The sequence below is a fragment of the Grus americana genome, chromosome 7 (assembly GCF_028858705.1).
Source record: "Grus americana isolate bGruAme1 chromosome 7, bGruAme1.mat, whole genome shotgun sequence".
In the NCBI taxonomy this organism is placed as follows: domain Eukaryota; kingdom Metazoa; phylum Chordata; class Aves; order Gruiformes; family Gruidae; genus Grus; species Grus americana.
In genome coordinates, this window is record NC_072858.1 from 23,275,990 (window position 1) to 23,296,006 (window position 20,017).

General features: G+C 47.1%; 2 protein-coding genes across 7 annotated transcripts in view; one reads left to right on the forward strand and one right to left on the reverse strand.

Moving 5' to 3' along the window:
- The first annotated feature begins 6,343 nt into the window (after positions 1 to 6,343).
- Positions 6,344 to 17,225, forward strand: ZP4 (zona pellucida glycoprotein 4). 2 transcript variants are annotated; one of them, XM_054831594.1, is made up of 11 exons: positions 6,344 to 6,596; positions 6,674 to 6,776; positions 7,337 to 7,492; positions 7,842 to 8,029; positions 8,208 to 8,305; positions 8,645 to 8,775; positions 8,982 to 9,171; positions 9,246 to 9,393; positions 10,743 to 10,821; positions 11,103 to 11,216; positions 17,080 to 17,225. In XM_054831594.1, exons 1-11 carry the CDS (start codon positions 6,438 to 6,440, stop codon positions 17,097 to 17,099), a joined length of 1,386 nt encoding a protein of 461 aa, XP_054687569.1. In that variant the 5' UTR covers positions 6,344 to 6,437; the 3' UTR covers positions 17,100 to 17,225. The 2 variants fall into 2 exon arrangements, with proteins under 2 accessions (XP_054687569.1, XP_054687568.1); XM_054831593.1 differs by lacking the exon at positions 17,080 to 17,225 and adding an exon at positions 11,350 to 11,574.
- The window catches only part of LOC129208603 (uncharacterized), a 40,568-nt gene continuing 35,105 nt past the window's right edge, over positions 14,555 to 20,017 (reverse strand). For all 5 annotated transcript variants that reach the window (XM_054831592.1, XM_054831587.1, XM_054831589.1 and 2 more), the window contains 2 exons: positions 17,203 to 17,322; positions 14,555 to 16,675 (listed from right to left, as the gene is read on the reverse strand). In XM_054831592.1, the coding sequence (XP_054687567.1) occupies positions 17,226 to 17,322 (97 nt within the window). In that variant the 3' untranslated portion in view covers positions 14,555 to 16,675; positions 17,203 to 17,225. The remainder of the gene's footprint in view (positions 16,676 to 17,202; positions 17,323 to 20,017) is intronic.

Sequence of the window (20,017 nt, forward strand, 5' to 3'; positions counted from 1 at the left end):
TTGCCAGAGCCTGAGTTTATATACTGAAGGGCTATGTTAGCTATGTTACCTCAATAGCAGATTTTGGATCATGTGGCTGAGTTAGTCAATGTTACTTGTCAATCATTTGCTAGACTGCCCTGCGTTATGAAACTAGGACTTCTCTTGGTGTTAATTGGTCATTGAAGACACGCCTTATCTCAAACAACTGAAGAGGCCAACAGAGGTTAAGAAATTTATAATGTGCTCATAAAATTTGTTTTGTTTATCCTAAAGATCATTGTTAAAGAGATCACACTAGGGGCGTACTCTTCTACTGAGGTGCTCCCAGAAATTCACTATCACAAGGGCATCTTACAAGTACTTCAATGCCATTTGGGTTTTTTTATTCTTCAGTATTAATTGTACAAGCTTTCAGTGGAGTGAGCCACTTTCACCAGCTGGTTCCTGAAGTCTTCCTGACATTATCAGTGGAGTTTACACTGCATGTGATGCGCCAAAGAACATGCTGACGTGTTCTCCTCAGTGCACAGCAATTGCCTCAGTCTCTCTCCCTAGGGGTGTCTGGCCTCACAAGAGAGGAAAGTATAAAATATTCATTTAGCAAGGGCAGAAAGGTCTCTAGACATCACAATAGACAAGAAAGGACTTGCTGGGAGAGATAAGATAAAGACATAAGAAAAAGGGACTAGACCTTGGGAGTCTGATCTCTTCAAGGTCTCCTAGAGGAGAGAAAGAGTGAGAGAAGTAGGTAGAGAAGAGAGCAATCAAGAACTTGAGACCGTCTCTGGGGAATGGCTTCCCAAGCTGAGACAGAGCTGCACTTGTGAGGGGCTGGGTATAGGTTAGTGGAATCTGGCAAGTAGTCCTTGCAATGACCAAAGAAGCCCACCCAACCTACTACTGGAAGGTGGCATGCACAAGTTCCTGGTTTGTTGATGTCTGACTTCATGTGGTGGGTTGACCCTGGCTGAAGGCCAGGTGCCCACCAGAGCCGCTCTCTCACTCCCCTCATTCAATAAACAGGGGAGAAAAGGCATAACAAAATGCTTGTAGGTCGAGATAAGGACAGGGAGAGATCACTCACTAATTATCGTCACGAGCAAAACAGACCGAACTTAGAGAGGGAATTCATCTGATTTATTACTAGGCAAAACAGAGTAGAGGAATGAGAAAATAAAATCAACTCTTAAAACACCTCCCCCCACCCCTCCCATCTTCCCGGGCTCAACTTCACTCCCGGCTTCAACCTTCCCCCCCTCAGCGGCACAGGGGGATGGGGGGTGGGGGTTATGGTCAGTTCATCTCACGGTGTTTCTGCCGCTTCTTCATCCTCAGGGGGAGGACTCCTCTCGTCGTTCCCCTGCTCCAGCATGGAGTCCCTCTCACGGGGTGCAGACCTTCAGGAGCAAACTGCTCCAGCGTGGGTCCCCCACGAGGTCACAAGTCCTGCCAGCAAACCTGCCCTGGCGTGGGCTCCCCTCTTCACGGGTCCACCGGTCCGGCCAGGAACTTGCTCCAGTGTGGGCTTCCCACGGGCCGCAGCCTCCTTCAGGTGCCTCCACCTGCTCCGGCGTGGGGTCCTCCACGGGCTGCAGGTGGAATCTCTACACCCCCTCATCCTTCCTCCATAGGCTGCGGGGGGACAGCCTGCTTCACCATGGCCTTCACCACGGGCTGCAGGGGGGTCTCTGCTCCGGCGCCTGGAGCTCCTCCTCCCCCTCCATCTGCACTGACCTTGGTGTCTGCAGAGTTTCTTACATCTTCTCACTCCTCTCTCTGGCTGCAAAAGTTCTCTCTCTCTAAGTGTTTTTCTTCTTCTTAAATATGTTATCACAGAGGCGCTGATGGGCTTGGCCTTGGCCAGCGGCGGGTCCGTCTTGGAGCCGGCTGGCATTGGCTCTGTCAGACACAGGGGGAGCTTCTAGCAGCTTCTCACAGAAGCCACCCCTGTAGCCCCCCCGCTACCAAAACCTTGCCATGCAAACCCAACACACTTCACTATGAGGAATTGCTCCCCTGGAAAGGCCAAAGGTGCAGGGCATGTCTGGTGTGTTGCAAGGACTTCAAAAAGAGCTGGAGCCTTCCTGCCCAAGATTAGTCCAGGGGCCGCATACCTGTGAGGTCCCAACAGCAGTGGCAGGTAGGAAGGACCCTCAGGGCTGTGGCTCAGCTTGCTCAGTCTGGCCATATCCCTTTGTCTCTCCTGAGCTGTGGCACTTTTACAGGCAGACAGATATCCAACTGAGCAGAAGGTGTTTTGAGGATAGGGGATGCGAGACTTGGTGGGAATTAGCAAGGGGCCTGGGTGAACCAGGTGGTTGGTTGGAGTGTGCTGGGTTTGCTGCGCAGCAGTGTGTTAATGTGAGTTTTCCCCTTCACTCAGAGGTGCTAGGGAGGGTTTCCATCCCTTGCAAAAGTTTCTGTAGCTTCCTTTATGAGTTCTTAAGTCATCCTCTCTCTTTTGCATAGACACAATAATTTTCTAGTTCTTTTTAAATCTCATTTCACTTCTTAAAGACCCGTACTTGATACTTTGGTGGAAAAACTGAATTGCCAACAAGTTTGGGCCTGTCACTGATCTGCTGGCCCAAACTCCTGCATCAGCTCAGATGTTGCCAGGGCAGTTCATGGAAGTTCATGTAGCTCTAGGCACTTCCAGCTGGTGACAGTGGAGTTCATGGGAGTTTGCACTGCTACATGAGGTCTCTGCGCTGCCAGCATTTATGACCCCACCACTTTACCTGTAAAGTTCCCTCATTCCTGGACACAAGGGCTCACTTCTCAGCTCTGCCTCACAGTTTGCGACATACTTTGGGCAAAAGCCCTGGAACCAGCAATACTTTCAAGATTTCTCATTTTTACCAGGATAAAATAATTATATTCCAAATATACCCAACACCCTGGCAGACATGCTGGGGATTTACAAGGGAGGAAAATTCGTAAGACTAGTCACTCAGACCTTTCCCTCTGGGAAACCGCAGACCTTTTCATGTCACAGTAGTGTCCAAGAGTTTTCTGAGTACTCACCTCTGTTTTCAGACCCTAAGAGTAGGCAGGACTGGTCTGTCTTCTCCATCCATGTGAAAATCCAGGAGGGCCAGGCTGAAATCCCCTCCTCTGCATCTTCCCCAGGAACTTCGGTTTTAAGTTCATTGGAGGTATGTATTAGGGATATTCAAATAAAAGGCCACCAGTGTTGTAGCTTTGCCTCCTTTTTTTCTAAAATAAAACACAAGCTTGAAGAAAATCTGTCATCATTGTGTAGAAACTCCTACAGGCTTGCCACCTGCACCTTCTCTTTTTGGACCTCTATTCAGAAGGTGGCACTGCTAAATGCCTGTCCTGCCCACTGTGCAGCCAGCACCCCTCATCCCTGGGATGCTTGGTGCAGATATCCCTGCTGTCTGCAAATGCTGTCCAGCTTCTGTGGAGGAGTGTTTTGACTGAGTCACTCCTCTATGCACTGCCATTTCGTACCACGTACGGTGCATGGTACAGGCCAGACACACAGCAATCTTGTCAGAGGCAACCCCACAATGTGCAGGGCATTTTGTGCTCTTTTTCCTGGCACTTCTTGGTGGTGGTGTTTAATACCTCCTTTTCTTCCCACAGGTGTCTAGAGAACTTTCTACAGCCAGGGCAACCCCTACACTGCTGCTATGTCTGCCCCAGTCTCCCAGTCTCAGAATTGTTAGGAGGAGAGGATTTTCCTGATGGACATCACAGGAAGATATTTGCTTGCTGGGGTCATGATCAACTTCAGGCTGGTGGCCTACAGAGACATTTGCTTCACCCACCTTCATCCTCTGCATGTACTGTTTGTGGTGATCTTGGGTGCTAGCTAAATTGGTGCTGAGTCATTGTGATGTGTGAGAACTATTAAATGGATGAGGAAGAGATTTGCGAGGAAGAGAGACCTGCCTGTTTCCTCTCAGACAGGCTGCTTTGCACTGCCTGCAACAACTTCTTCCAAACAAAGCACTTAATTTCCTTTAATTTGAGGCTCATTTCACTTGCCTCCCATCTCCACATCATCCAACATGGCTGTCAAGTGTGTGTGTGCGTACCCTGAAACTGCTCTCAGCACGGGTATTGCTTCGTGGATCTACAGCATTCCCAGTGTCATTTCACATAGAGCTATTCTTCAAGTATCTGTAGACATTTTTCCTATCAGCATAAACAGAGTATTGGTGGGTTAAAGTGTACTGAAAGCTATCTCTCTATAGCTCCAAAGTACTTTGATATTTTGTTATTGTTTACCCAATTATCAGCAGGTAACTCAGTCAAATGAACCATTCAGTAGTCACACAGTGGTTGTGAGATTTGGGCAAGCTGTCTTGGCACAATGCTCAGCTTCTACAGAGACAAAGCCTCCCTCCCTGCAAAAGTCCAAATGTTTTCCCCAGGTGCCTCTCCACTGTGGCTGCCTGGTGCCCAGGCGGGCGCTGGGACAAGCACATTTGGTTCACGCGTGCTGCTCAAACAGAGATCCATTTGCTTCCTCTTTACAGTGCAGAGCAGGTGAAAAGGTCTGGTACTTTGTGGAACAGCCCTCCTTGCTGGTGCATGAAATAAGCAGCATGCAGGGTAGGCACAGTGATGTCCTTCGCCCAGCTGGGGTCATGGCATCCTGTACAGCTGTAGAGGAAACACAGGTTGTGGGCTAAAGCAGGAAAGCAGAGAAAATGCTTCCTTTGGACTCAGCTACTGCCCACGTCTGTTCGTGCGGACTGGCTGGAGGGGTGAGCACGCTGCCTGCCGTGCAGACGTCCAGGAGCTGGAGGGTCCGCTGAGAGCAGAAGTGTGGGTGGTCACCAATGGAAGTGTATTATTAAGGGTCAAGACTAGAAATCCTACTCATCTAACCCACGCACTGTGCTGGGATGTGTGTGATGATCTAGTCCCAAAGAAACAGATTACAAAAGAACATGATGACACAGGCTATGCCAGTCCTCCCACTGCAAAAAGTAAGACATAAAAAGGCATACACCAGCTACAGGTGCATCACTTCTGCAACAGTGTAAAGACATTCATACTGCCACTGCATGAATGCAGAAACATCTGCATGGAAAGATAGACAATAAGACTTCTACTCAGTGTGGGTGCTGTAGCCTGATGTGTGCCTAGGGAGAAGGATCTACACGAGACGTTGCAGTTACAGGCAGGCAATGGGTGCTGGCAGGCAGAGGCAGCCTCTAGGATAACAGAAGCTCCCCTTACCCGTGTTTCAGGTCCATCTTAGGGGCCCACTTGTCAGCTTTTGGGAGTGGGGGTCCCACAGAGCGTATGGTCCTGCCACCTAGCAGCCAGGGCTGGAATAGTCCTGCAGCTATCCCCACACAACCAGAGCGCAAACAGGTCTGTAGTCCACACCCAGGAGTGCTTAAGGGGAATCACCTCCTTTTAGGTGTGCAAAGCCTCCTGAACTGTATAGTTTTCCACAGATTTCATGTGAAGGGTTATTTCTACACTTATATATCAACACCTTGTGTCTGGCATTTGAAGCAGTGGCACCTTTAAAAAAGCAAAAGAGCATTGCAACTCAGCTTCTTGCACTCATGCCAGGTAATGAGTAATTAGAGCAGCAGTAGGGTAACATGGGGAAAAGCAGGTGGATCTTCTGGATGGGCCAACGGTGGGAAGAACTCTGGGTGAGAAAAAAGATTTTGAAGACCCTCCTGGGGCTCTACAGTAAATTGCACAGATGAGGTCCTCTCAGCTTAATGATACGAATACAGACCCATCTCTTGACATAAACTCAGCTCCTGCCCTGTGGTTTTCTTCAAAGGGTGCAAGCAAAATGTGATGGGTTCAGAGCCAGGTGAGAGTAATGGAAGGTGTTAAACTGCTAGGCTAGGTCCAGCTGGACACTACAGGAATTTCTGATCCCAGCTGGCTCCACAATTTAAAAGGGCTAGGCTAAGAGCAGCTGCTTTATGCTCCTTAGCAAGAGAGCAGGATGGGTGTTGCAGGGCAATCCAGGACTGCATTTGGAGCTATGCTCTTCTGGGGGATTCTTGGTTCCCTTGCTTTGGTTGTGGGGGCTCAGGGTAATGATTTTTCTGATCCCACACTGCTGGCTTGTGGCCGAGAAAGCCTGCAGCTCACCTTGCCTGCAGACTGGGAAGGGAATGCTTCCTTTGTGCTGACTGCTTGGGGTAAGCGAGGGTGGTGTCAAGAGGCTTTCTTACTGCTGTATCTTTGCATAGTGTACAGGTATGCCTGGAATGAGGAGAAAGGGGCAGATTTTAGTGTGAAGTGTTGTCTAACAATTTCAGTGCACCTTGTGTAACCAGGGAGCTGTTTATAATGGCCCAGCAGTCAAGGGTTTCAGTGGAATGCTGTGCCTGGATCTAGATATTCTTGGCTGCTGGGTTCCCTCACACACCCCTGCTGATCTAGCCCCTAATACTGGCTAGGGCCTTGTTTTGTAGTGGACCCATCTTCAATGTGGGATGCTGAAGCCCCTGCTGCTGTCTCCTCTGTCCCTAGATACTGAGGGGAAGGCACATGCTCTGCAGAATGACTCTGACTGTGGGCTCTGGATATCTGGAGCTCCAGATGGCTCCAGTAAAGTATCGGTCTCCTATACCGGCTGTTATGTCTTTGAATGGGTGAGTGACCTTAGGGCTTCTGCTGGGACTGTGGTTACTGCTGGTCTGGCTGCCCTGACTGGTGTGGCTTCCCCCAGGATGGCAATTACCTCATGCTGGTTGGGCTTGAAGGAACAGATGCTGCTGGACAAAAGGTTATTCATAAAGAGAAGCTGCTCAGGTGCCCTGTGGACCTTCCAGGTAAGACTGACAGCGCCTTGGGAAACCCTGCTTGTATCTTGTGACTAGGAGTGCCCTTCCTTTTGGATGGCAGTTTCTAGTCAGTCTGCAGGCTGGGAAAGAGGAGTTTCTGCTGTGTAGAAGACTCCCTGGAGAAGGGTTTGGACACAGCAGCCACAGGGGACTTATGCCTCCTTTGCAGGGTCAGCAGGTGAATGTTCCTTGTGTCTCCTAGCCATATTCTGACTGTATGAGTCCCTGCAAGTTCAGAGATTGATCCAGAGACTACGTACAATCATTTTCCTAACTACCAGAGCCGATCCTGAACACTTGATCTTGACAGATCCCATGCACTGCAGTCTCCTGTACATGGCTTCAGAGGAAGTCTCTGTTCCAGGGAAATGCAGGTCCCTTCTGAGCAGGCTTCCATGTCAGCTCGAGGACATGTGTTTAGCCCTCACCTGAGTCCAGCTTTCTTTGATTTGTATGTAGAGTCACCAGGACACATTCCACCAGTGTTCTCTGTGTCTTTGCCAGTCTGCTTTTGTGCTTTAGCTGCAAACTCCTGCTGTTTCTTCCAGCCCTGGATGCTCCAAGCAGTAGTGTTTGTTCTGCTGTCCTCAGCCAAGACCGGCTGCCGTGTGCCTCCTTGCCTATCAGTCAGGGAGACTGTGAAGTGCAAGGCTGCTGCTATGACCCTAGGGACAGAGTGAAACCTTGTTACTTTGGTAACACAGGTAAGCATGAGCAGTTGTCCTCCCCTCATCCTGGAGGAGCTGTAGACTAGGATTCCTCACTTCCTGGCAGAGCAGGACTGAGGTGTACCAGTCCTGCAGGTGGCTTCGGGCTGTGTTTTTGGCTGTCAAGAATACTCTGTCCCATTGAAGTGTCCAGTCCTTTCATGTGTATTGCAACAGACCTGAGTTTATGGCCAGAATCAGTGTTGCTTTTGTCTTGCTGTGCTTAGCACTTGCATTGAGGGTTACAGTCAGGAGAACTTGCAGGTCTTGTTGTTGCTGTGATGTTAGAGCCTCCTTTCCAACCCTTTTCTCCCAAGCTCAAGACTGATTACATCTTTTCCTCCAGTGACAGCTCACTGCACGTCAGAAGGCCAGTTTTCCATTGCCATTTCTCGGGATGTGACCCTGCCACCTGTTATCCTGGACTCTGTGCAGCTGGCCAGTGGACATAGTACTGGTTGCGTCCCTGTTGTGAAAAACAATGCCTTTGTTGTGTACCAGTTTCCACTCTCTGCCTGTGGCACCACTTTTCAGGTAAGAGCTGCAGCTGTCACTAGGCTGGAATAGCAGGAGCTTGCAGACCTGGAATAACCTAACATGGCTTTGGCTACTTAATGGGCATCCTATGGACTTCCAGAGGCCAAAGGCCTCCAGCCTGGCATTAATCCAGCTTGACTTTACTGCAGCCACAGTACGTGGTCTGTCATTCCAGGTGACTGGAGATCAGGCCATATATGAGAATGAGTTGGTGGCTTCGAGGGATGTGAAGACTGGGAGCCTTGGTTCTGTCACTAGAGATAGCACTTTCAGGTAATACCTCGGGTCTAGTACTGCTGGGTGTCACTGCGTTCAATGTCACTGGAGAAATTCCTGCTTGTCACAAGCTCTGAATTCACAACAGGGCACTGGAGTAGGCTAAGGACTGGTACATCTTTAGTTAGTGGGAATAAAACTAGTGCTGATCAGTGATGTTCTGCAGACTCAAGTCTGAACTCTGAAGAGAATTTCAAGTATTTGTTAAAAGGAAGCATTGGAGGAGAGATTGGTGATATGACTAATTAAAGCAGATATTACTTTCTCATCTTGGAGAAAGGAGATATCAGAGTAACCTTACTTATTGGCCTTATTTGGGGTTTTCCTGTCCCCCAGGTTACATGTTCGCTGCAGTTACTCCATCACTGGGAGCTTTATCCCCTTGAGTGTTCAGGTCTTCACATTGCCACCTCTCCCTGCTGTGTCCCAGCCAGGTCCTCTGTCCTTGGAGCTGCGTGTTGCCTCAGGTATGAGAGGTTTGCAGGATTTGCTCAAGCCTCTTAGTGCAGGTCTCTGGTCTCTGCTGAGTAATAAAGGAGTATTGATGGGTGAACCCTGGCACTCCTAATTCCCTGCCATGGTGGGAACTTACTGACATGGCTATAAAGGACACTCTCAGCTTCTTTCTGTTTGTTCCTGCTCTAAAATGGCTCTTGGTTTTCTTCTGTCCCAGATGGAAGCTATACTTCCTACTATACTGACAGTGACTATCCTGTGGTGAAGACTCTGAGAGATCCTGTTTATGCAGAAGTCAAGATTCTTCAGAGAACAGACCCAGAGTTGGTTTTGATCCTGCACCACTGCTGGGCCACACCAAGTATTAACCCCCAGCAAAAGCTGCAGTGGCCTGTCTTGGTGGATGGGTAAGTGACTTGTAAATATCTTTGTCTGGGGAATGACTTGTACTTTTTTTTCACTGCTGGTCCCTCCTTCTTAGGTGCCCTTATGCAGGAGACAACTATCAAACACAGTTGGTACCTTTGAGTCTTGGCTCAGGACTGCTGTTCCCCTCTCATTACCAGCGTTTCACCCTCTACACCTTCACTTTTGTGGACTCCACTTCCCAAGAGATGCTCTCTGGGCTGGTAAGACTCTGGTTGCCTAACTTCCTATTGAGGACAAGTAACACATGTGAGCAATAAGAACCACTTCATACCTATGAGACTTTGCAGGAGGCAAAGGCTAGGAAAAATTCCCTCCTGAAACAGGAGGGGAGAGGTTGATGCAAGAAATTCTTTATTCCCTGAGACAAATGTGGTAGAGGTAAGGTTCATCACTGGAGGGATGTGACAAAAAATGAGACTATTGAAAAGGTGAGTTTACTTAAGCAAGTGCTAACTTGCTGCCTAAACTGTTCTGTTGAGCTAGCTTAGGTTGTATGTTCTAACTATACTAATCCATATTTTCTAAACTAAATTTCTTGGCCAAAATGACTTGGAAATAGTTTTTTTGGTACCTGGGAGGCATGTAGGCTCTGCATCTCGTGAACTTCTGAGCCATTAAGTCATGTGAAGTTTGCCATGTCTTGTGCTGTTTGCTCAGTGCTCCTGGGATCAATTAATACTCAAAACCAATCCCAGCTGTACCTAGGCAGTGGTGAGTGTGGTGGTGCTTGGATAGCTGTGTCCTGGGTGTCAGGGAGAAGTGCTGTAATGCCAGATCTGACAGAGTTTGAAGGTATATAGTAAAGATATCAAAGCTGCTTTCAGCAGGCAGCAGAGGGCTCCAAGGCTACAGCCTGTATGTGGAGCAAGCCAAAGCAATCTTTCTGCCTTCTCCCTCCTGTGACCAGGTGTGCTCAGTATGGCTGGGATAGAGTTAACTTGGCTCATAGAAGCCCATATGGTGCTGTGTTTCTGGATTTGTGGCTAAAACGGTGTTGACAACACAATGTTCTAGCTATTTGCTGAATGGTGCTTTCACAGTGTCAAGGCTTTTTCTCTTTGCTCTGCTGTTTCTCAACCCTGAGTCAGCATGGGGTAGGCTAGAAGCTGGGAGGCAGCACAGCTGGGACAGCTGACCCAAATTGGCTGAAGGGATATTGTATTCTGTATGATGTCATGCTCAGCAATAAACACTGGGGGATTTTGTCTTCCAGTACAGCTGATGCTCAGAAAGTGGATGGGCATCAGTTTGCTTGTGGGAGTGGGATGGGTGATTTGCCTTTGCATAACTTCTGCTTTGGTTTTGTTCTTCCCTTCTGCCTCCCTCACACCGCCCCCCACCCCCCCTTTGCTTATCAAACTGTCTATGTCTCCAGCAATGGGTTTATTTCTGCTCCTGTTCTCTCCCACCTGGCTGGAGCAGGGTAGGGGGAATGAGGAAGTGGCTGTGTGAGTGCTTAGCTGCTGGCCAGGGTCAATGCACCACACCAGGAGATTGCCTCTCTGCAGAAACAGCCTGAGTGATTCCAGGCTGTGTCCTTTCTTTCTAGGTCTACCTCCACTGCAGTGCCTCAGTGTGCCACCGGTCTGTACAGGAATCCTGTGCCACCACTTGTGCTGCTAGAGCCAGTAAGTGTCCCAGCTTTCCTGCTTCCCTATCCAAAGGGCAACAAGGGTCTATTCTCTAAGCTGGGAGGTAAGGGGGCATGTAAGCTATGGACTAGTTCCCTCAAGATATTGCCCTTATGCCAAAAAGGCATAAGTCTTCATAGGCTCTTAATTATGTGTTGACTCATATGGAGGGCTTGGCCTTCAGAGCTTCTCATGTGTTGAGAAGCTGACTGGGACAAAGTTTACTGACCTTAAGGGCTATACATCTTCTCACCTAAAACCTTTGTATTGCTCTGTAGGGGGTAAAAGGAGTGCTGAGCATCTTCAGGACGGTGCCTCCCATGTCTCCAGCAAAGGCCCTGTGATTTTCCTCCAAGACAAGTTAAGATGGGACACAGCAATGGATGGCACTGGTAAGTGTGTCAGCCTGGCATAGCCAGGCTGGGGAAGGGGGCTGGTCTAAGTCTTACCTGCAGAAAGACTGAGCCCCTAAGACATCCCTGTTCCTCACTGAGGGAGTGTTAACTGGGGCCTCTCCCCCCACAGGAGCAGCTGTGCGTGCTGCAGCCCCCTGGGCTCTGGGGTTTGCTGTGGTGGCAACTGGGGCAGCTCTGTGCATGGTGCTTGTGGCTGCTGTGCTGTGGCAAAGGAAGGGGCCTGTAACACATGAAATCAATGCATTGCAATAAAGTGGCTGTCAAACCCGCTTGTTCTGTGGAAGTTCTTCTCCCTGGCCCAGAGCACAAGGGGTTGAACAGGAGTGTGTCTTAAGGACCCTGGCTATAAGCCTTTGTTTGCAAGACAAATTATCCTGATGGCTGTGAGTTTTCCAAATGTTGTTTCTCTGAATCCACCTCACTTTCTGGCTATTATTCTGCTCTGGGATTAGTGTTAACTGTCTGCTGCTGTCAAGAGGGAGCCCTTGTCATGGCCTGCACTGCTGGGAAGCTGCAGACTGAGACAGGACTGATGCTGGTTGGTGTCTGCATTTCTGTCAGCAGCTAAGGTGGCCTTCAAAAGTACTTATCTTGTCTCCTCTCAAACACTGAGGAGTGCAGCAAAACTAATTAAAAGCAAATCCTGCAGCCACTTCTCCTTTGCGGATGCAGAGCTGGTATTTGACTGTGCAGAGGGCTGGCTGTGCTTGTGTAGCAGGACTGAGGCAGGGGTGGCAAAGCACAACCCAAAGGGGACTTCCTAATGATGCTATACATGAACCTACCTCTTGCTCTGGAAACTAAAAAGGGCAGATGGGATTTTTTTTTTTCTGGAGAATAAGAACAGGGAAACTTCATTCTAACTGAAAAAATCAAAAAGCCTAGATAGTTCGAACTTCAGGGAAAAAAATTCAAACTTGATTTAAAGATCAATCCTAAACCTTCATGTGAAAGCAGACAGTTAGGGGCCTTAAGATCTCAGATCAAAGCTAATATGACACCACTGTTAACATAACAGTGCCACTGATGTAGTTTTTTGAGATAAGAAATAAAACTTCCTGTTTTGAGCATCAGGAGCAGTTCAGTGTGGTGTGGTCAGTAACAGCAGCTGAGCAGGATCATTCTCAGCTTCCTGAGGTCCTGGTCAAAAACAGTCCAACAAACCTCTCCTGATGATGGAAGGGGAAAGGGGTTCTAGCACTGCTTCCTGCCCAGGCTGGGAGAGCTCTGGTGCTTGCACTCACACTGAAATCCCCTTATGGCTGATAGGGTAGTCCTTGAGCAAGGATGCTTGAGGGGAAGGAAAAAAAAATATTTTTTTTTTAAAAACTCTCCCTGTTAAGACTGAGAAGTAGTTTCAACCATACTGCTTAGGGGCCTTTAAAGGGAAAGAGCAGCTCTTGTATACATGGAAGCAAAGAACTGAACAGTAGCTTGCTTGAGGTAGCAGATATTGTTCTATTTAAATGGCATCTACCAATACTATGTGTGATTGGAAGGTGTTAACAAGTGATAAGAGCTGCTTTTTAATTCCTTTCTTACCCCAACAAGAAATCTTAGGAATTTTTTTAAATGTTTCTGTTTTTTCTAGCAGAACTGCTCTTCCCTGCTATTTTCAGGATAACCAGTGCTTTTAGTCTTGCCTGTTTTCAAAATCTAATTGGAACAAGAGAAGATAAGACTCTTCCAAGTTGTATGGTGGGAGGGTGGAGAGGATTACAGGCTTGTGAAATCATCAGCTGGGCATAAGTCAAACAGCCTGCTCCTTTAGGAGTGCATCTAGAAACTAAATGGCCTTGGTACAGGTGGAGCTCTGTCTGGGAAAGCAGAGTGTAAACTCATAGTGGGCCTTATGACAAGTCTTTTAGCTGTCTGTAATGTTAATTAAGTGGGCAATTAGAGGAGTAATATAGACCACACCTTTTCAGTACACTAGGCAGGGTGCTTTGGCACTGCTCTCAACTGTGTGTGCTAGCCAAGATCTAAACACCTTTTTGGCTGCTGCTGGAGTCTTCCCATGCCTCAGTAAGGCAGACAAAAATATTTGCTTAGAGAGTTTAGGTGCCTGTGTGGAGGCTGAAGGGCCTAGGAGAGGAGAGTCCCTGCCCAGCTGCCCCCTGCTGCCCTCCATGGGGTTGCTGAACAACCCCAAAGTGGCAGGGAGCTTGGGGCATGTAGTCTGTGGGATCAGGTAGATTCCCCTGCAGGGACCATCCCTTCTGGTGCAGAGCTGGATCCTGCTGTGATGGACCTGCTGCTTAGCACAGGATGCACACAGTGGTAAGTGGAGACTGGGTGAGCAGAGAAGTGAACTTGATTCCCTTTATCCACTCTGGAAAGTCCTGGGTGCTTAAGGCTTGCTATTTGGTCCCTAGCATGAGGGGGAGGGCATGAGCAGCAGTGGGATTGAGTTGTCCATGTGAAGCACTGGCACAGGGTGAAAGCTAGGCAACACGGAGACTTCTTCCTCTGTGCATTGTCTCCTTCCCCACTGGGGTGTTAGTGGCTTTTGTTGCTGCTTTGTTCTGCAATTTTTCCCTCCTGCAAAAATGTATTTTTCTCCCTCCACCTTCACAGGTGGATTTCTCGCTTTTTCCCCCCCCCTCAAGCCTTTAGTCTCCTTAGCTGGGTCTCACTAACTCTTCTCCCTGAGTTCCTGTCTTTGACTTAGTGCATGTGATTTCTTGTGTCAGCACCTTCTTTAGCTTCACTTCTGCCCAGTTATAGAGCTGAACTGAAAGTGGTGTGTGATGCTATAGACATTGGGTTAGACCCCATGGGTGAAGGAAAGCTGCACTGTCCAGGAGGGTGCTGTGGGCTGTGAAAGAAGGAGGCTGAGGAAAAGCAGTCCTGAGGCCAGCCAGCACCCATTAGTTGAGGCTGTTGTGCAGTGCTGTTAGTGAACCCAAATTTTCAAAAAGAAACCCCGATGTTGAGCATTGGCACACTTTGTCCCTGGTGCCTTCACGCTTTCCTCCAGAAGTGGTGCATGCTGCCCTGCTGTGCTGCCAGCTCTACAGCTTTAGAAGCAAAGCCCAGGAACAGCACCTAATACAGGGCTCCTCAAAAGGAACATCCATACTCAGCTGTATCTGAACTTTCCAAAGGCTCTCCTTGCCCTCTGGATCTTTGAGAACAGCACCAGCCTCAAAAGAACAAACTTGCTGCTTTGCCAGACCTAAAGAAGGTCTTTGAAATCTTGGAGGTAACAATTCCTGTCTTGACCAGCTATGCTCACCTAAAACCTTAAAGGTGTGGCAGTTGCCATACTACAGCCCAGGTGATCATTAATAAAATATCTGAAAACAATCATATCATAATAATGATGGCTTTTATTAAATTTCTCATGCTTGTATTACAATGTATCCTGGAGCGAAGAACTATACAGTATGTTACACATTATAAATATATTTATTTTTGAAAATACATGAATATATTTCATATAATGCTGTAATAAGAGTGCTAGTTCATTTTAGTAAAAAAAACAAAACCAAAAAAACTATAATGTGAACATAGGTGGTAGAGAATACCAGTTCATGATGTCATGTTTTAAAACACTTTATGTCCAGTTCTGCACAGATTCACATTCCTTACAGTCTCTGTAAAGCTGGAGGGATAATGGAGGGTGTAAGTTAATGCAGGATTTTAGCCCCCTGTATTTATGGAGATATACAGACTATTCACAGAATAATCAAGTTATAAATCTTGCTAGCTTTATCCAAAGCTAGAAAGATATACAGTGAATAACCAAGTCCTGCAGCAGCAGCAGCTACAACTGAAACTTTAAACACATCTACTTTAGGGTGCTAACTTTGAGTCAGCACAGACCATATTTTTTTTTTTATTGGTGTGGTTTCTGTTGGTTTTTTGGGGGTGTTTTTGGAGATGCTAAGTAACAACAGTACTTGGAGAACCAGACCTGGGCTGCTGCCTTCACTCACCCCTGCACACTACAGCTGCCCTGGGAGAGCATGGCTGAGGTGCTTTGAATCTCAGAGGAGATCCTGCTCTGGATTTGGAGACTCCAAGGGCTCCAGGTGAGCACAGGGGAAACATCTGTTACTGAAGGATGAAGCCTGCTGAAGCTGACCTATTCCTGCCAGCTTCTCAAATCTCAGTTCCCAGGCAAGTTTGGGCTGGGGAGGCATTTTTAAACAGCAAGTGCTTGACTTGCAATTATACTGTAATCTAGGGGGTAGAATAACCTTTAACAAGGGACAAAGTTGGTCTATTTAAATCTTTATTTAATGTGCGTTAATTATTGTGCTAGTACCAGTAAGAGCTGGTGGGTCAAGACCACTGCAACCATGGGACCTTCAGAACCACGAGCTGCCTGTCACCAAAGTGGACATGTGGCAATAAGACAGCCACCAAATATGGCCATAGTGTTATGAAGAAGTTCATGTGACCCAAAAGAACAGTCTTAGGGGAAAAAGAAGCAGCTTGTAAAGGATGTATGTTTGAGTAACACTTCCTTGCAGCTCTGCTCTCCTCTGTGCCTTTTTCCAGCAGAGAGCACAGGCTGAGCCATACAGCAGCATGGCTACCCTACCAGCACAGCCAGGGGACTTAACTTGTAACTTGAAAGTAGGAGCTCAGGCATAGTTTCCCCAAAAAAAAGATTGATAACACAGCCTGCCAGAGAGCTGGGCTGCATGGTGAAGCTGAGGTGTTGCCTTGGATGAACCTTCCAGTCTCTCGAAAGGCTGATTCCTGCAGTGCCCCTCGCTCTGGTCTCCGCAATGAGCCTGTACAATGCCAGCTTCTGTGCGGGGCAGCACTGAAGTCGAGGGGTCTCTGCAGAAGGAGTGGGCCCACAGGATTAGAACCTAGTGGTGGATTCAGGAATGGCCTCGTAGGAAGTCTTGGCTTTGCAGATTGGTTTTATTGTTAGATTCCAGTAAAACGGCACAGCTGGCCATGATCCTGCTCTGGAGGGAGGAGCTGTGCTGGGGACAAACAGAGCCCTCTCCCCTGAGGAAGTTGTCCTTCTAATGGCCACTTCTGCATTGGGCAAGGAGTCCTTGGCACTCTTCTAGATACTGCTGTGTTCATAATGTTTTTTTCCGCTGGAGAAGGTCCCCAGAAAGCAATTATAACTTAAAAGGATCAATGTTTCAGGCAATTCTTTCTAACACAGAAAGAAGGAAGAATTTCCAAATCTTACTTAAAAGTCTTTGTTGGTTATGTCGCCAAGATGCTGACTGCATTCTTCATCTGTGGCTTGATTTTTGTAAGTGTACTTCGCATTCAGATTCAGGAGCGAAGCCGTACATAGCTGAGCATGCATCTGTCCACAGACCCTTCTCAACCTTCCCCTTCTCTCTTTCCCTTCCAACACCCAAATTGGAGTTGCGCTGACAACTGTAGGATGCACAAAGTAACTCTGGGGTTCTTGGGTTTTGTCCGTCCGGTGGTGTTCCCGCTTTGCCTTTCTGAAACAAAAACATGCAGTGAACATGAGAGATTAGAAAAGGGTTCCCTGAATTTAACCTGTGGGCTGAGTTGGGAAGGTGGAAGATGAGGCTGAGCCTGGTTCTCTTTTAGTCTTGATTGTGGATAGATTGTCTCACAAGATACGTGGCTGGCTTATTTGTGAGTCTTTTGACTGACTGCAGATAAATGAATTTGCTGCTGTACATCTTAAAAAAAGCCTGCATGATGCAGCTTATATGACTATAGGTGCCTTAAATTGTGTTGATGTTTCATTTGGGTGGGGGGGTTTTTTTTTTTTTTAAGTGGGGGGACTATTAAAATAAAAGTATATAACCCAGTCCTCAGCTGGCATAAATCCATGTAATTTGAACTTCAGAAATCTAACCTGATCCTGTCTTTGCAGGTTGGAACACGTCTGGATGAAGGAACAGGATTGCCTCACTTCTGTACTGAGAGGAGGCAACCCCCCCCCCCCCCCCCCCCCAACCAACCCACAAAGCAAAACAAGCTGCTTTACTTATTTTACCTTGTTCCATTTGACTTGGGTTATCAGAAAGGCCATATGTTTTCATTCTTGGTATTTTGCCCCAGAACAATCATGGAGTTCCTCTCAGTTTTCCTCAGCTCTGAAGACATAATATCTGGCCTTAACAAATGGAAAAATACAATTAAAGTTGACAGCGATCAGAATGCATGGCTATGTTTCTAGCATTAATATGCTGTGCGGATGTACCCAACACCCATGCTGCACCCAAAGCAGCTTCCCCCTCTCCGCTTTGAAATTCCAAAACAGATGCAATCCAAATATTTGTGGCAGTATCCAAAAAAAGGGAGCTATAAAATACATCACTTGTCAGGGAGTCGCAATGTAACGGATGGACACAAACATTTTGTTGAGAGCAACCAGTACTTTGCCTAGCTGGAAACGAGGGCGAGAGACTGGTGGGTGAATGTTACAGGGAAGTTAAAAATTCTGGCCTGAAGTTGTAAGTAGGAAATGAGATGTTTTGAAGAACAACATGAAGCTAGCTGCTGTGGACTGTTCATTATTTATTATATCCAATTGAAATAAGTGTAATGCATCCTGTTTGGTTGTAACGGCTTAGTTAGCTTAGGCCTCCAGGACTTATGAAAGACAAACCTTTTGGAATTCTTTTTGAAAACAGCTGCTGTTTAAGATAGAAAAGCTGTGGGTTTTGGGGTGTTTTGTTAATGCAATATTTCTAAGCTATATACAGAAAATGAATAGCTATTAGCTATCTGGAACTTGGAAAAAAAAAAAAAACCTTTACCTCAAAGCCCTGACTGATGCGGACTTTTTTTGCCAGCTACTACTTTGTTTTCTTTTTAATCTAATGTTGTATGATTTTTTGTTTTGTTGACCTCTTAAGTCTTTTACAATTGAATGGCCAAACTTCTGCCTTGATGTTATTCTTTAATTCTTTTGCTGCTTCTCAACCCTGAGCAGAGACATCTCCCTTGGTAGTAATTTCCCATGTGAAAAGCAGCATTCAGAGCTGGGTCTAAGGCTCTAGGGCCCTCTTCAGCCTTTGCTATACAGTACTGAAGAAGAGGTTTTTTGTAACGTTGGAACAGCATTGTCCTTCCTAACTTACTTCATCCTAACCGCAACATAGTCATCATCCAGCAGCAAGTTTTTGGTGCCTGTCAAACTGAAACTAGCATCCTTACCATGAAAGATACCGTAATCTGAGGTTAGCTCATTCCCACGCAGTTGCATTAAAGCTGCAACTCCCATAGATACACAGGTGGGTGTGTCTGCACTGGAATGCCAGGTTGGGATTGCCCAAAGCTTCCCAAATTAGTTCCTGCCCTAGAAGGGGGTTGGGGATAGCATCAGAAAAGCTCCTGAGCACAATTGCTTTCATTGAGATGGCTGCCTCTGTGTTTCTGCCAGGGCTGGAACAACTGCTGGACCAGCCTGCTTCCCAGCAGCAGCCACTGGAAGCAGCAGGAGCCTGTACATCTTGTCTGTTTGTCCTCAAAGGGAGCTGGAGAAAATAAGGAAAAACTCAGTGAAGGTGCTATAGGCTCCTACTTGACCCTGGATTTGAGGGGGATTGTTTGTAACACTATACTAGCCAGAGACAACTTCACACAGATTTTATAATGTCAGGTGGAGTGGCAATGTACAGGCAATAAATTGATCAAGGTAAGCTCCTGCAGAACTTGCAGCCCAGACTTCACGGGTCAGGCTGGATTCTCTCCTTACCATTCAAAGTAGCAACAGACTGCAATTGTTTAACAAGGGCAAGTATTTGACTATATGATGCTCCACTATCATTTGAGAACAGTTTTCTGTCACTAAAACTGGTCACAGTGGAAAGGCAAAAAGTTCTTGTCTTGGGGGTCACCTGAGCTGGAAGCAGGTTCCTTGGGATCATTCTGCAACGATATGGGAAAGAAATCTACTCTTCTGCCATAGGTTAGATCCAAGTCCATGTGCTGCTTAAGTTCATAATGCCATGATCAAGTCATTTATCAGCCTGTTCTGGCCCTTTGCACAAAATAGATGTTGCTTTGCAGGAGTAAAAGTACTAGCAGGAAAAAGAAAATGAAATGAAAACCTGAGCCCATTTAGAACAATGTATGACAAACCACTGAGTCTTGTGCCAGTATGTTTACCTTGGCAGGCTTCCCTCTCTCCTGCTGGAAGAACCAAGTTCTTGCTCTACTATGAGAATTATTTGTAGATGTTAAAAAAAAAAAAAAAAGACAGAAAAGAAAAACAAAACAACTGCCCTGGAGCAGATCATTCATCGTAACAGAGTGGGAGCATGAAAGGGGATTTGCTTTGACCTAGTAACAAAAACAAAGAGAGCTCTCTAATTGCCCAAATGACTCAAGTGAGACTGGGTGTCAAAAGCAACAAATCTGTTTCTTTCAGAGCTATATGGTGATACAGGGCACCAGTCTCCAACCCGTTCCAGTTCAAGACCTTGGGAGTGTCTCTGAGCCCAAGGAAGCCCAGATAAGCAAAAGCCATCCCATTCTATATGCCTGCATGTACAAACAGGACTAGGAGCCAGGACAAACATGTTTCATAAATTATAACAAAGACAGTGGCTTTAAATGCTGAGAGTATGAGGGCTTCAACGTTTGCTTTGCCACGAGCTGCAGACAAGCGAGACTTTCTTGCTTTACCGTTCCGGTACTGCTGAAGGAAGGAGCTGGCTTTCTGTCCAGCAGCACTTGCAGGGCTGTCATTGATCCACTCAGCTGAACTTTTTATTTCAAAGGAGCCTGAGGGCACCTATGTATCCAAAATGCCCTAGGAGCAAGGTGCCCAGCTTCTCCAGGCAGCAGTGAGAAGCCCGGTG

Excerpts from the sequence above, each read along its gene's own strand:
- ZP4 (XM_054831593.1), top strand. The coding sequence starts at position 6,438 with ATGCTGAAGCCCCTGCTGCTGTCTCCTCTGTCCCTAGATACTGAGGGG. Across the intron at positions 6,777-7,336 it reads GTGCCCTGTGGACCTTCCAG|CCCTGGATGCTCCAAGCAGT; the intron begins GTAAGACTGACA and ends TGTTTCTTCCAG. Across the intron at positions 8,030-8,207 it reads CCTGTGGCACCACTTTTCAG|GTGACTGGAGATCAGGCCAT; the intron begins GTAAGAGCTGCA and ends CTGTCATTCCAG.